General features: G+C 35.2%; 1 protein-coding gene across 2 annotated transcripts in view; it reads left to right on the top strand.

Moving 5' to 3' along the window:
• The window catches only part of LOC123707978 (protein dachsous), a 212,176-nt gene that overhangs the window by 193,067 nt on the left and 5,406 nt on the right, over positions 1-13,703 (top strand). Inside the window, exons 5-12 of one of the 2 annotated variants that reach the window (XM_045658365.1) lie at positions 6,909-7,081; positions 7,426-7,655; positions 8,000-8,186; positions 8,895-9,303; positions 10,833-11,180; positions 11,305-11,459; positions 11,637-12,711; positions 12,938-13,658. In XM_045658365.1, the coding sequence (XP_045514321.1) occupies positions 6,909-7,081; positions 7,426-7,655; positions 8,000-8,186; positions 8,895-9,303; positions 10,833-11,180; positions 11,305-11,459; positions 11,637-12,711; positions 12,938-13,658 (3,298 nt within the window). Of the gene's footprint in view, positions 1-6,908; positions 7,082-7,425; positions 7,656-7,999; positions 8,187-8,894; positions 9,304-10,832; positions 11,181-11,304; positions 11,460-11,636; positions 12,712-12,937; positions 13,663-13,703 lie in introns of those variants that run through there. The other variant, XM_045658366.1, reaches the window with a different exon arrangement.

Raw genomic sequence — 13,703 nt, forward strand, 5'->3', positions numbered from 1 at the left:
CACCACACATCTTAAAATGAGGCCAATTATGAAAATATGTTATAGACATTTTCACAGGTGTATATCCATACACCTGTGAAAATGACACGACAACTTCAGAAGGCGCAGCGCTAACCAGATCAATGCAATCTTCCAGGGATTCAATTTTTTTACATATTATACGGTTTTAATAACACAGAATAAGAACGTAAGAAAGTTCAAAACTAGATATTGATTGAATTCTATCGCATAGATAGAGACTTTCATACAATTTCTACTAGAATTAATAGTTTTATAGTTGATTTGCTATGACAATATATTTAGTACTTAATACAAAGGAAGGCATGATTTTTTCGTGTTAAGTAAAATCTCTTCACGTGCTTAATATTGGCTTGTATTTTAGTCATTTTATTCCGGAAAAGTTCCTATAACCTTTTCTCAATTTACAATTACAGTTGTGGCGAAATTGATACATCTATTGTGGTCACGTACCTAACAAATTAGAATCTAACTGTGCATAGTAACGAATGCGCCTTATCAACTTTTCTCGACCCTCACCATTGCATAATAACTTACGATTGAAATACCTTTATACAAATTGAAAGAATAACTAAACAGTAGCTAAACTTGCGGCTAACTCTAAGAACGTGCAGTTGAAACTATACGCGAATCTTTCATCGTATCTGCCTGACTAAGACATAATGGAAATGCGTCAAATACAGGCTTTTCCAAAAATTGCAAAAACCTCAAAGAAACAAGTCGGCCACGATGCATGGCCATGTAGTGTTTTAATAATGTTCTATTAAAAAGGTGATGTTCGACTAAAAAACGTTACATTGCGGTGTAACAAAAGGCGAGTTTCGTCGGATCCACGTTTATTCTGTTGCAAGTCGCAGCTCTGTAAATCACTGAATTGCGAACGGAACCGTTAGACTACGAGCGTTGTCTATGAGAATACCGCGTTCATTGTTGTTCGGATAGCGGCATTTAAAATTCATAGTTTGCGTGTGTCGGTGTATATAGGACCCGCCCAGCCCTTTCTCATTGAGATCTCGTGTTCCAAATCTTTAACTGAATTAACTGTTTATTTTAATTGTTACATTTTTATGCGTCGGGATGATAAAGTAAAGCGAGCTGGAAGTGGCTACGTGGCTGATTTTTTATAAATATTAGTATTTGTTATCAAAATCTTAGTAATAATATGTTAATAGCTTACAAGAAGCCCTCAATTCCCCTTATAATAAATCATTTTAAACCCTGAGTAAAGTAATTAACGATTACACATATTTAGTACGTGCAGATTGGCCGTTTAGTACTGTACCGTATGATTTAATTGTTTTATTTACCTTACTCTATGGAACTTAGTTCAATTAGTAACATCTCAAAATATCGAAAACACGACATTTATCAAAATCTCCGTTCATATTTGGATGATTTTTAGAGTTAAAGAGTTAAGGTAAGTCTGCCAATTATTATAAGCGGCACTAACAAACGGACATACGTTTAGGTCAATATTAATAAATTTAGTGGCAATTAACCCAGCGGTGGAAGGTTGCAAATCACATCTGTAGATTGAGAAGATACCGTTTAAAAATTATCCTATATTGTATTGATGGTGTATGGCTTAAGTAATGCAAAGAGGAAATTTAAAGCGACTTTTGCTCGAATAGAAACTGTCTAAATCGTTTCATTAAAAAAATGTGTGCGTGTACTTGTGTACATACGTTAGAAGTTAAACTTTATGACCTTATTTTTTGAAAAATAATCTACTATAAGCAACTTTACAGAAATTGGTGAATAAAGTTAAATTAGATAAAGTTTAACAAAAGGCTTTTATTATCATAGACATGAATACAAACAATACAATTTTTTGATGGCGCGAAACGGATAAATATTACGCGTAACCGAAAAATGTGTCGGTATTTTTCCAACGCCGATAAAGAAGTTTCACTTCAAAAATATTTAAATATTTTTAGGGAAGTGCGCTTACTACGGGTGCTTTTAAATTCACTCTACATAGCTTCAGATATAATCACACTGCGTTGTTAGTAGGTACATATCATGTAATATACTCCACAAACCTTTTTCACAGCAACAAAGTTTGGTGCCTGATTTGTCTTTTTGCTTTGCTATTGAAACTTTTTAACAGATTTTGGAGTCGCTTCTATTTAAAGAAAAATAGGGTAAATTTGTCAAACCACGGCCCCACCTTAAAACAGCTCTAACTTATCTATCGTTCTTTACCACTAGTATGTAGTAGCCCAAGTAATATGAATCAGGCGCATGGCTTTAAACAAAATTAAAAAACTGATAACACTACCATGATGCATGTATTATCAGTATATATATCCACTGGGAAATCATATTGTCTCAGTCCCCAGTTAATTATATTAGGTTAGGTTAGGTTTTAGTGGCGTTTGTAATCAGCTTAGGTTAAAGCCAAACATTTGTACCTACCTTATTTTATTCATTTCACAAATTATGATGTTTTCATTAATTTCTATGGGGTTAAAGAGCATGCTTCATCGCTTTGCATGGCACACCATTGCTGCTGTTGAAAGTGGAGCCGTGATTCGACAAATTTACCGAAAAAATAATTTATTTATTTATGAATACAAATTAATTTCAATTTAGAAAAAAAAGATTCAAAAAGTCTACTATGTACGGATACTATAAATCTTTGCTATGCACGCTTCCTCTCGTACCCGAGTCGGTTCAATTTGGACGAGCTCACTTTAATTAGAAAGAGCATAACAGTTCAATGTTAAACGCACGCCCCATCAGATTTATAGCACAGTTGCCCGGAGAGGAACGTCCATTAATTAAAAAATATAATTTAATGAGTCCGAATCGAGTTTTGAGGCTGTGTCGGTAAACTAATTTGTTTTACACGTTTTTTATTTAATTTATTGAAGCTGAAGTTAATAAGTGTCAAACATTCGTTTTGTTTTCAAAATTACAAATATTACAAGCTATTGCAAATGACAGATTATTAATTGTTTAATCACTGAAAACCTCCGTGGTGAAACATGAGGTCTTGGCTGGTTATTGGTTAATATTTAGTTGACCTGTAACATTGGTAACAGATACAGATAGACCAAGAGTTGTAGCGTCTCTTCTCTATACCTACAATAACACTATACTTACTAATTTTTATATGAATCTTTGCACGCGGTAGATGTTTGACATATTCTGCTACCATTGGAACTGAGGTATAAATTATTTAAACTTACTCAAAGATTCTGTATAAACTTTATAAATAACGTACGTTATGTTATTGTGAAAGCCGAGTATTACAAAGTAATATAATATAGGTATTATCACTATTATAATACGAGCTAGAGATGATAAAACCACTACGGCAGCATTATCAATTCAATTACACCGGACCACACGCAACTTATTAAGTGGTTGAACATTGCGTAAAGGTACTCTATAATTTTATTTATATTGCATTCTTGAGATATATCATAATTAAGCAGGGAAAGGGACTATTAAAAGTTTTTATGATAGATTTCCGACTTCTTGGCTTTTTTATATTTACGTTGACGTTTTAGTATTAATGTTTACAATACAATTTTGGAGATAATATATCATTGCTTCTGGGAAATAGTATAGTTATTTTTAAAGCGGTTGCAATTGTAGTGTTTATAATTTATTTTGTTGATTTAAATTAATATTCATCATGTTTTTATTAGCGTTTCTTTACGGATATTGACACTAATACTATGTCGAGAACATTTTGAAAATTAAGATTTGGTTTACGCTTTCTTGCAAGACGACACGATTGGAAATTTGAAATTCAATCCAGAGAAGTCCAAGGATACGAATAAATGCAGGCGAGGTCGTCCAACCCAGCCCCGAAACGACAGTTTTTGCGGGCAACTTTCTATGCCTCTTTTTCACTTCAATTATTTCCAAGTTTTTGCTCCACGTTATTTGGACGGCTTGCAACTGAAATTGTTTACACGATTTATGTGTTAAAATGTTTAGTTAAGTGTTGTGTGCGAAGTGCAATCACGTGCGAAAATTCCCACTAATGATAGCGATGCCTTAACGACATCGGGGGAATTAGATGAGAACAACTTGTTTACCTTGCGAATCCCTCAGGAGAGAAATAAATAAAAAATCCGTCTAAAATAAGGAAAGAAAGGAGTTCATGCTTTTTTGTGGAAATGATAAGAACTTTGTTGATGATTTTAATTTTATATACAGACGAGGTCGTGACAATCAGCTAGTTTAAATTATAGATAACTTGCTTTTTTGATATGCAGATAAGAATAAGGCAGACCTTTCTCAGCGCCTGCGCCCTTTAGAGATAATCGAACTCACAGATAATTAATTCATTAAACTCAAATCGAGAATCGAACAATTCGCATAGGAAATCTTTACAACTCTTAATTGAAGTCAAATGGTGGCTCGTGAGTAAGATAATCGCGGTTCCATTAATGATTTCAATTTAGAAGGGCATTCCAAGTATGTTTCGGAGTAAATCACGGGCCTTGTACTTAGCTAATGAATGATTGATCAGCCAGACAAAGTGGTACACACCTGGCTCATTTCCATAAACTATTTTGCAACTAACCCTGTTTTTAGACTGTCATCGTCGATTAGATAATGCAAATCTCTTTATCTGTTGCAAATGTGACAGATTACATGATTGATTTACTAATTCATTCTATAATTAGTGTATAAGAATATATTTATATCGTAGTAAAATTTCATTAGGATAAAGGCATTATATTTTCACGATTTCAAACCTAACAGAAATCGTGGTTGGCAAGATTTTTAAAAACATTTGCTCATTGTTCAATTAACTAAAGATTTTAGAGATACGAAATATTCAAATATACAAACTTCACCTTGTAATATAACAATTACAACTTAACTGTAGAAATACTTCAAGTACTTGTAAATTGAATAATTATTATAAGGGAATCTCTCGAAGCGAATGTCTCACAAAGGAGCCCAAAATACCGGGAAATTGGCAATTCAAAAACAAACATTTAAGTCTAAAACTTGCAAAATAAAAGCATCAGACTCAACGAATAAGCGGGGTGCCGACGGACTCGGACCAGTTACAGAAACAAAGAGTATCCGATACATCGTCAAGCCCGTATATCAATCTTGTTGCGTCAACTGTCCTGCCCAAAACGTACGGCGAAAAAACTCGGCCGCAAAAACGAACAGAAAAAGAAATACGACTGAATCGCTTACTGTGAAAAGTGCCAATTAAATTTTGATAGATAGAAAGCGGTTTTTTCGGTTTTGACTTGATTTAGGTACTGATTTAATTACATTATTAACATTATCAGATCCTTATTTATTTAGGGATATCGACTTAATGAGTGAAACAACTCAGTATTAGGATGTGATAAAATAATTCTGTGGTACTACAACCTTTTTAGGTCTGGTCCTCAGGGATGTGAGTTGAACGCTGGAGCCACTACTGCTCTCTCAAATAAGGTGTATTATTTACTTATATTTTTTACTGAAAGTCTAGTAAAAAATATAAGTAAATAATAGAGTTCTTATTAAATTGTAAATTTAGCAAGTAGTTATAAATATTATCTGTCTGTCACGCAAGTTAAAAACATATAGATTTGATCAAAGTATACCAGTTTTTGGTATGATATAAATACAAACGATGCACCGACATCATAGCTTCAACTTATATTAAATACCATTAGATGTCGAAAGTAAAATGATACGGACACATAAATATTTATGGTCACCGTAAATAGCGGCTGGTGAATTTTACCGCATATTATAATCCAGGGAAATTGAGTTGAACTGACTACACACAGACGAGAGTTTATTGTGGCTATTGACGTAAAAAATATTAAGGGAACTTTATTGATAATTCAACAAACATAATTTATTGCAAAAATACATACAAATTATTATGACAAATAAATGATCTTCGTATGAAAACAGTTTAAAATTGACTCATTCTTTATTGTAACCTTTGGTATCTTTAACATTCTTGACCCAATTTATTTTTTCTGTAAGGCTTATTTTACGTATATTTTTTCTCAAGAAAATCTCAGAATCTTATGGGACAAAAAAACGTCAATTTCAACAACTTTTTAACCTAATTCATATAAGCTGTTTATTAATGTAGTCTTTTGTCATCACTGGGTTCATGATGTGTTTTCAGCTAAGGCACATTTATGAAAAAGAATCTTTATGACCTTATTTTTGAAAAATGATCTACTATATGCAACTTTACAGAAATTGGTTAAATAAAGTTAAATTAGATAAAGTTTAACAAAAGGCTTTTATTATCATGGATATGAATAGAAATAATACAATTATTTCATTTTACCATATTACTACTTAGATTATTAATTTAGGACACAACAGAACAGAATTTCATTAATTATAATAGAATTTTTACTATCATTGTTATCGTTATTATATATTTTTATTATTAATGGCTTCGAATCTTTACGAATCAACCGTGGTAGGGACAAGAAAATTATGGCGCGTAACGGAAAAATGTGAACCGTAACCGAAAATGTGACGTAAATTTTTTTCCAACGCCGATAAAGAAGTTTCACTTCAAAAGCAATTCTTATTGTTTGTTCTTGGTGACTGTATGTTTAATCATAGTTGAGATATTAATAGCCAGATGAAAGCGCAGATGAATTATTTTATATCGGTACTGTTTCACAGAGACTTTACTGAAGGATAATTATTTTACGGCCTCTTTTGTACATTATTTAATACAACGGTTGAAACAATATCCGTTATTTAAGTACACACATATTAATTATGCATTACATTATTTTAAACCTATAAGATGCTCCTAAATATAATTGTCTCCATGACTGATTTGGTCTAGTTATGTTGCAATAATGTTTTCTTTAAAAACTTATACAATTGGTATATAATAGAGAAACTTCTATAAATTCACGTTTTTGTAGGTAAACTGATGCGGTACAGCATAGTATCAGGCGATCCAGGACACCAGTTCACAATAGAGCCTCACACGGGAACCATAAGGACTTCTGGTCAGCTGGACCGGGAGGCTGTAGCAACGTATCTGCTTAACGTTAGAGCTGCGAACGGAAATACGGCCAGCTATGATCAGACGCAGGTAAGGGAATAGAAAAATTATTTTACATTTTTTATTTAATAATGTCGTAGCGTGAAAACCGTTGGAGTTACTGGAAGGTGGTGAGTTTAGTTGAGATAGTTTTATTGAGAAATTAATTACTGCGTTCTATAAACCAATAATTTAACAACTTTCTCCCTGTTGCTTAAGTGGAAAATTCAATTTTTCTATATTAAAAGTGATTTATGTTACAAGGGGCTGGGGGATAAATTTTTTTGAAAAGATAACGTGGTGCATAGCAAAAAAAAAGCATCGTTTTCCGATGAAAATTGTATAGCTGTCAAAATATTACAAAATTGGCGTTTAGAAGTAAACCAAAATTTCAGGTTCAAGTCACTTTAGAGGATGTAAACGACAACGTACCAGGTTTCGGTACATCATCGGTTAAGGTATCTGTGGCGGAATCAGCGGCGGTTGGATCCGTGGTTTATGCTGCGAGAGCTATAGACGAGGATGAGGGAAAGAACGGGCTGGTCACCTACACTCTTCTTTCAGCTACTGGACCCATGAATACTTTCGCAGTGAATTCACAACATGGACTGGTTACTTTATTGCGGTAAGGAAATCGATATATTGCTTTCGCAAAGCCAGTTTCTTTATAAAATTGGACAAACGGCTTGGGAATCTGACGTGATGCTAAATGATACCGCCCATAAACTCTAAGTCGAATTTGTTCGGCAAAAGAGAGCTATGATCGTCTGATTATAAGAGTCAGTTATTTGTTATCAGTAGTCAATAAAATATTAGGTTCTTAATTAAACGTATAACCTGTTAATGTGATAATGCAGTAATGATGTAATGTGATTAAAATTATCTCAAAAGCTTTCTGCTTGGCTTTTTTGTTATTTAAATACTCAAAATACTGTATAGTATAATTTCATTATGGATATTTATTTTTAGGCCGCTGGACTACGAAAACCTTGTCCGACATACTCTAGTGATATCAGCCAAAGATAGTGGTTCACCGCAGCTTGCAGACAATCTCACTCTGGTGGTGGATGTACAAGATGTTAACGACAACCCACCTGTATTCGAACATGATACATATAGCGCTAACGTGTTAGAATCCGACGCAATTAATACAAAGGTAAGGCTACTTAAATATATATACATATATATATTTTTTTAATTAAGGACCCCTACGTACTAGCCTATCGGGCACGCAGTCAGTCAGATATGTGACAGAGTAGCTAGGTAGCAGGAGAGTGTCGAAGTCTCCCCTTTCTTAAAAAGGGACATTATTAACTAAGAGGGTTGGCGTCTCACGCCGGGACCGGGCGACAACTACTCCGGAAATATCGTCATGATATTTATGGGCGAGTCGGAGCCCGCTGACCGGCGCCACCCGCGTTACCTCTCGTGCTATTAATGTCAGTGACATGCTTGACAAACTTGCCGCAGAATTTTTCCAGCTGCGATCTGTGCCTAAGCAACATCCTTATCCTCATGCCAGTCTCGAGCTCCAGATCCCACCTGGCCCTTCCGAGTGTTGCACAGTCAACAAGTAAATGAACCACCGTTTGGTCGGTTCTGTCGTCACAGTCACACACGGGGCTCGTCTTCAGTTTGAGTCTGTGTAAATAGTGTCCAAAAGCCAGCCCGTGGCCAGTCAGGATCTGCGCCAATATATACGTAAATGTAAAACTATGTAAGAAGTTAATTATTCACTCATTGTCTTACTGACACTTCTTCGATAGTAAGATAAATTATTAAATGAACATTAAACTAGTAGCTAATCTATGGTAAGATAGAGTAGAGTGTTCTTTTATACATTACATTGTGGTATAATTTCCAGATTCTTGAAATCCAAGCGATAGACAAAGACACAGGCAACAATGCACGAATAACCTACCGGATACACAACAACACATACTTCAAAGTGCAGTCCAGTACTGGATGGGTGCAACTCGCTAAAGAACTCGATCGAGAATCGATCCCACAACACAACATGACAATAATAGCCTCGGATAATGGGATTCCGCCGCTGTCTGCGACCGTCAGCCTCATCGTCAACGTATTAGATGCTAATGATAATGATCCAGTTTTCTCACAAGCCAACTATGAATTCCAAGTTGAGGAGAACCGCAAGGCTGGAGCGTTTGTTGGGAAGATTGCGGCCACTGATGCTGACTTGGGAGATAACGCGGCCGTTAGATACAGCCTATTTCCGACTAATACGAGCTTCGTCGTTAACCCTGTTACTGGTGAGTGGAATTTAATTTCTAATCGTGAGAGCCTTTAGCAAAATCACAGGCTCTATAAATTTTAATTTAACAATACGGTTCTAATTGTAAATAGTTAATGATAGAGTAACCGTTGTGTGTATTTTGTTTATTGAAACAATTATCGTGTTTCTACAGTGTACAGGTGTTTAATAATGATAAAGAGTCAGTCTTCATAAGCCCTCGTTTTTATTTATGCATAATAGTCATAAGTTTTGAATGATTTCCTGTCTCAACATTGTATGTGCAAAAAATAAACAGCGGGTAAAGCTAATAGCGTACATAAAACAATACAGATTAATACAAACTGCGCCGTCCTGATATTTGCCAAGCTCCAAGTCCTAGCTGCCACTCACAATTGTTTGCGCAGCCGGCCCCTTTGAAAACTAAGACCCAAAGTATGTTGTGACTTAAGACTCATCGACTGACCAAATAGTTTGTGTCAACAAAACCACATTAATACCCGAACAATTTAAAGGAATAGGGAGCAGTTTTACCTTTGTTTGCTCGCCCGAGAATATGATATTTTTAATGACATTCCTTGTGTGATTGACGAGAGAATTTTCGACAAATTTTTTTTTATAAAATCATCCGATCTTAAGTGTAACTGATTTTTCAACCATCTCGTAATATAATTTTGTAGTTTTACCAATATAGAAAATTCTTTTATTAGAGTTTAATAACATTAGTTGGAAGCTCGAATGCCAGAAGACTTTGGAGTCTAAATTTCATTATTTTTATTGAAATCTTGGTAATACATTTAGCTTCAGTTGCAAGATATCGCTATACATGTTCAAGAATGGTTACTAAATCGATGAGATCGCTCACGATTTTATGCAAAAAAAGGAAATGTTAGTATAAGTGACTGATGAATAACCGTTTTATCTCAATTCGACTTATCGACACCCCTTAGCTAGTTAGCATCTTAAATGCAAAGTAAAACCGTAAATCATTGACGATGACAACTGTATACTACCGAGCTGATAGGGAATCCAGATTTCCTCACATACTTTTTCGGATACTGCCTCTTATGTCCATAATCGTTCGTGACTTGCTCGTTTTATTTGTCGGCGATTCAAAGAGGTGACGCCGAATTCAATCAATCCTTTCTGCCAATTATTAAACAAAGTGTTTGTATAATATTTGCGAATGGGATTTCCTTTGTTGGTTACTTCAAAATATTTATTTATAGTTTGTGTTATAATCGCGTAACTAAAAGGCAATATAAAAGTTGATAAACAATACCTGCTTCGTAGAATTGCATAGAACATTATTTAATAACTTCAACACTCGTAGTGTTGATGAATTACCTGCGTTCACTTTGAGTTATAAACATCCTCGCATACCCAAGCGCCGTGACCTGCCATTAAAATTATTAAAATATATAAGTCTCGCTTTTCTATTTCATGTTTTATTACAAGACAGGGGATACTGTCCAGTATTAAATGCGTATACGTGAAACCTGTTTGTGGTATTTAAGATTCGAAATTATATTGTATGTTGCTTTCCAGGAATTATAACAACCAAAGAAATGCTCGATAGGGAATTTAAACATACTTATTCCCTTTTTGCTGAAGCCAAAGATCAAGGTTCGTTGCCCCGCTCAACCAGGGTTCCAGTTATAATAAAAGTGACTGATGTCAACGATAATTCTCCTGAAATAGTTGATCCTAGAGAGGATGTAGTGAGCGTAAGGGAGGAACAACAGCCTGGAGCTGAAGTAGCGAAAGTAAAAGCGATTGATAGAGACAATGGCCCCAATGCATCTATCATATACTCAATACTGAATGATCGTGATACAGATGGCTTTGGTATATTTGTCATTGATTCTTCTACAGGAGTTATTAAAACAAGCACAGGTAATTGAATATTACATAAACTTACTTTTAATTTAAAAAATATATAAATTACTGGTTAACAACAGAAACGTATGTTTGTCAGCACTGGAAGTAAGTTTTAATGTGTATTATATTTTATTTTCAGTGTTAGATCATGAAGAGAGGTCAATATATCGATTGACCGTAGCTGCAACTGATGCGGGTCAACCTCCACGACAAACTGTTAGGCAATTAAAAGTAGAAGTTCTAGATTTAAACGATAATAGACCTACTTTTACCAGTTCCAGCTTATCCTATAAAGTACGTATTCTTTTAATATTATCAAACCGTAATTTTTAAATAATTCACAATAATAAAATTAATATTTTTTATGCTTGCAAAGGATGTTACTTTAATGTAAGTAGATACAGTGAATAAAAGTTAAGATAATTATTTTACAAAGCTGTTTGTAATTAAAATCGTTGTCTTCGTTTTAAGGTGCGAGAAGATTCCAAAATTGGGCATATTGTTGGAACTGTTACATGTTGCGACAGCGATACAAACGAAAATCTGGTTAATGGTGATGAAGAACGACAGATATCATATCTTTTGATGTCTTTAACGTCTGACCATGTACCTGGAACCTTTGAAATCGATAGACGAACTGGCTCTTTGGTGGTGGCACGTCAGTTAGACAGAGAGGTCCAAGATGAATATCGACTTGAAGTTAGAGCGTTGGATACTTCGGCTACTAACAACCCCCAAAGCAGTGCCGTCACCGTCAGAATTGAAATCATCGACGTTAACGATAACGGTCCGCAGTGGCCGGAGGATCCTGTCAATATAGAAGTACCAGAAACTACAGCAGTTGGTATAAACGTATACAACTTCACTGCAAAGGACATAGATGCAGGTGTCAATGGTGAACTGAACTATCACATAGTTTCCACTGTGCCTTCTACTAGAAACATGTTTAATCTAGATCCTCTCACTGGCGCTTTAACGCTGACAGCTTTGCTAGACTTTGAAGTGTTAAAAGAATACTGGCTTGTAGTAGAAGCAGTTGATCAAGCAGTGACTGCAAGTGAACGAATTTCTACGTCTGCCACAGTACACATAGCTGTGGTGGATGCAAATGATAACACTCCTACTTTTGTTTCTGCTCGTAAAGTATCTGCCACTTTGAATGCTTTGACCGGCGTTCTGTATCAAGCCTTAGCCATTGACGCTGACTCGGGAGATAATGGAAGAGTATCCTATTATATAAATAATGGAAACGAGCATTCTTACTTCTCTATGGATTATGATACAGGAAAGTTAACATTATCGAAAAAGTTTACTTCTGAATATTCGAAAATAAGGACGGGGCAATATAAGCTCAATTTGACAGCTTCCGATCATGGGATGCCATTTCCCAGACAAAGTCATATGACATTAACTTTACACTTGCTGGAATCAACCAACACCCCACCTCGGTTTACTGAAACACTGTACAAGGCGAACATTAGTGAAGATATCCGTGCTGGTAGTTTCGTAACAAGAGTTACGGCCAAATCATCAAGAGGGACTTCAGGTAATTTACTTATCCACTCAAGATTTAAAGCTTACAGATACATAAAGTAATTACAAGTAGCTGATAAGACTGATTTTAATATGCAATATTTCTTTTCACTTTTGGGGCAATACTCTGACGTGCCACTTTGAATGCATGCAGAATATTGATCTAAGCTGAGCTATGTTGATCTATTTTTTCCAATAATCTCGTTTTATGGAAAATAACTAATGTATATTTATTTCAGGTACGCTAAGCTACATGATACCCTCAAGCGTAGCAGATGATAAGTTCGTCATCGATGAGCGGACAGGAACAATCACTATCAAGTCTAAAGTTGACCGAGAAGAAACTGGACAATATATTTTTCCAGTTTATGTCACTGATTCGGAAAGCTTCCAATCTCCAAGTAATTTTGATGTAGCGACAGTAAATATAAGCATTTTAGACGATAATGACAATGCTCCAACATTCAAACCTGGATCCTGCTATACTTTGACAGTACCCGAGAACAATGATCCTGAAATTATACACACAGTATCTGCCACCGATAAAGACATCGGTGCTAATGGAATTATAACATACAGCATCACTTCAGGAAATAATGGAAACAAGTTTAGTATTGATCCCACTACAGGAAAACTCACAGCTAAAGCACTAGATCGTGAAACACAGTCCAGATATGAATTGACAATAACAGCATATGATCATGGATCCCCTATAGCACTACAAGGCGCATGCAATATAACGGTAATGGTGGAAGACCAAAATGACAATGATCCTGTTTTCGATACGGGTCATTACTCAGCCGCCATCGCAGAAGATGCATCCCCCGACACTTCTATCATTAAAGTGAGAGCCACTGACGCCGATTTAGGATACAATAAACGAATAGTTTATTCCCTCGCAAATGAAAGTCAAGGGTTGTTTCGTATCGATAATAAAAGTGGCGTTATCTATACGACTGGGTAAGCAAAAAGTTTTCACGCTTTAATTGATTTAATAAAATATTT

The sequence above is a fragment of the Pieris brassicae genome, chromosome 4 (assembly GCF_905147105.1).
Source record: "Pieris brassicae chromosome 4, ilPieBrab1.1, whole genome shotgun sequence".
In the NCBI taxonomy this organism is placed as follows: Eukaryota; Metazoa; Arthropoda; class Insecta; order Lepidoptera; family Pieridae; genus Pieris; species Pieris brassicae.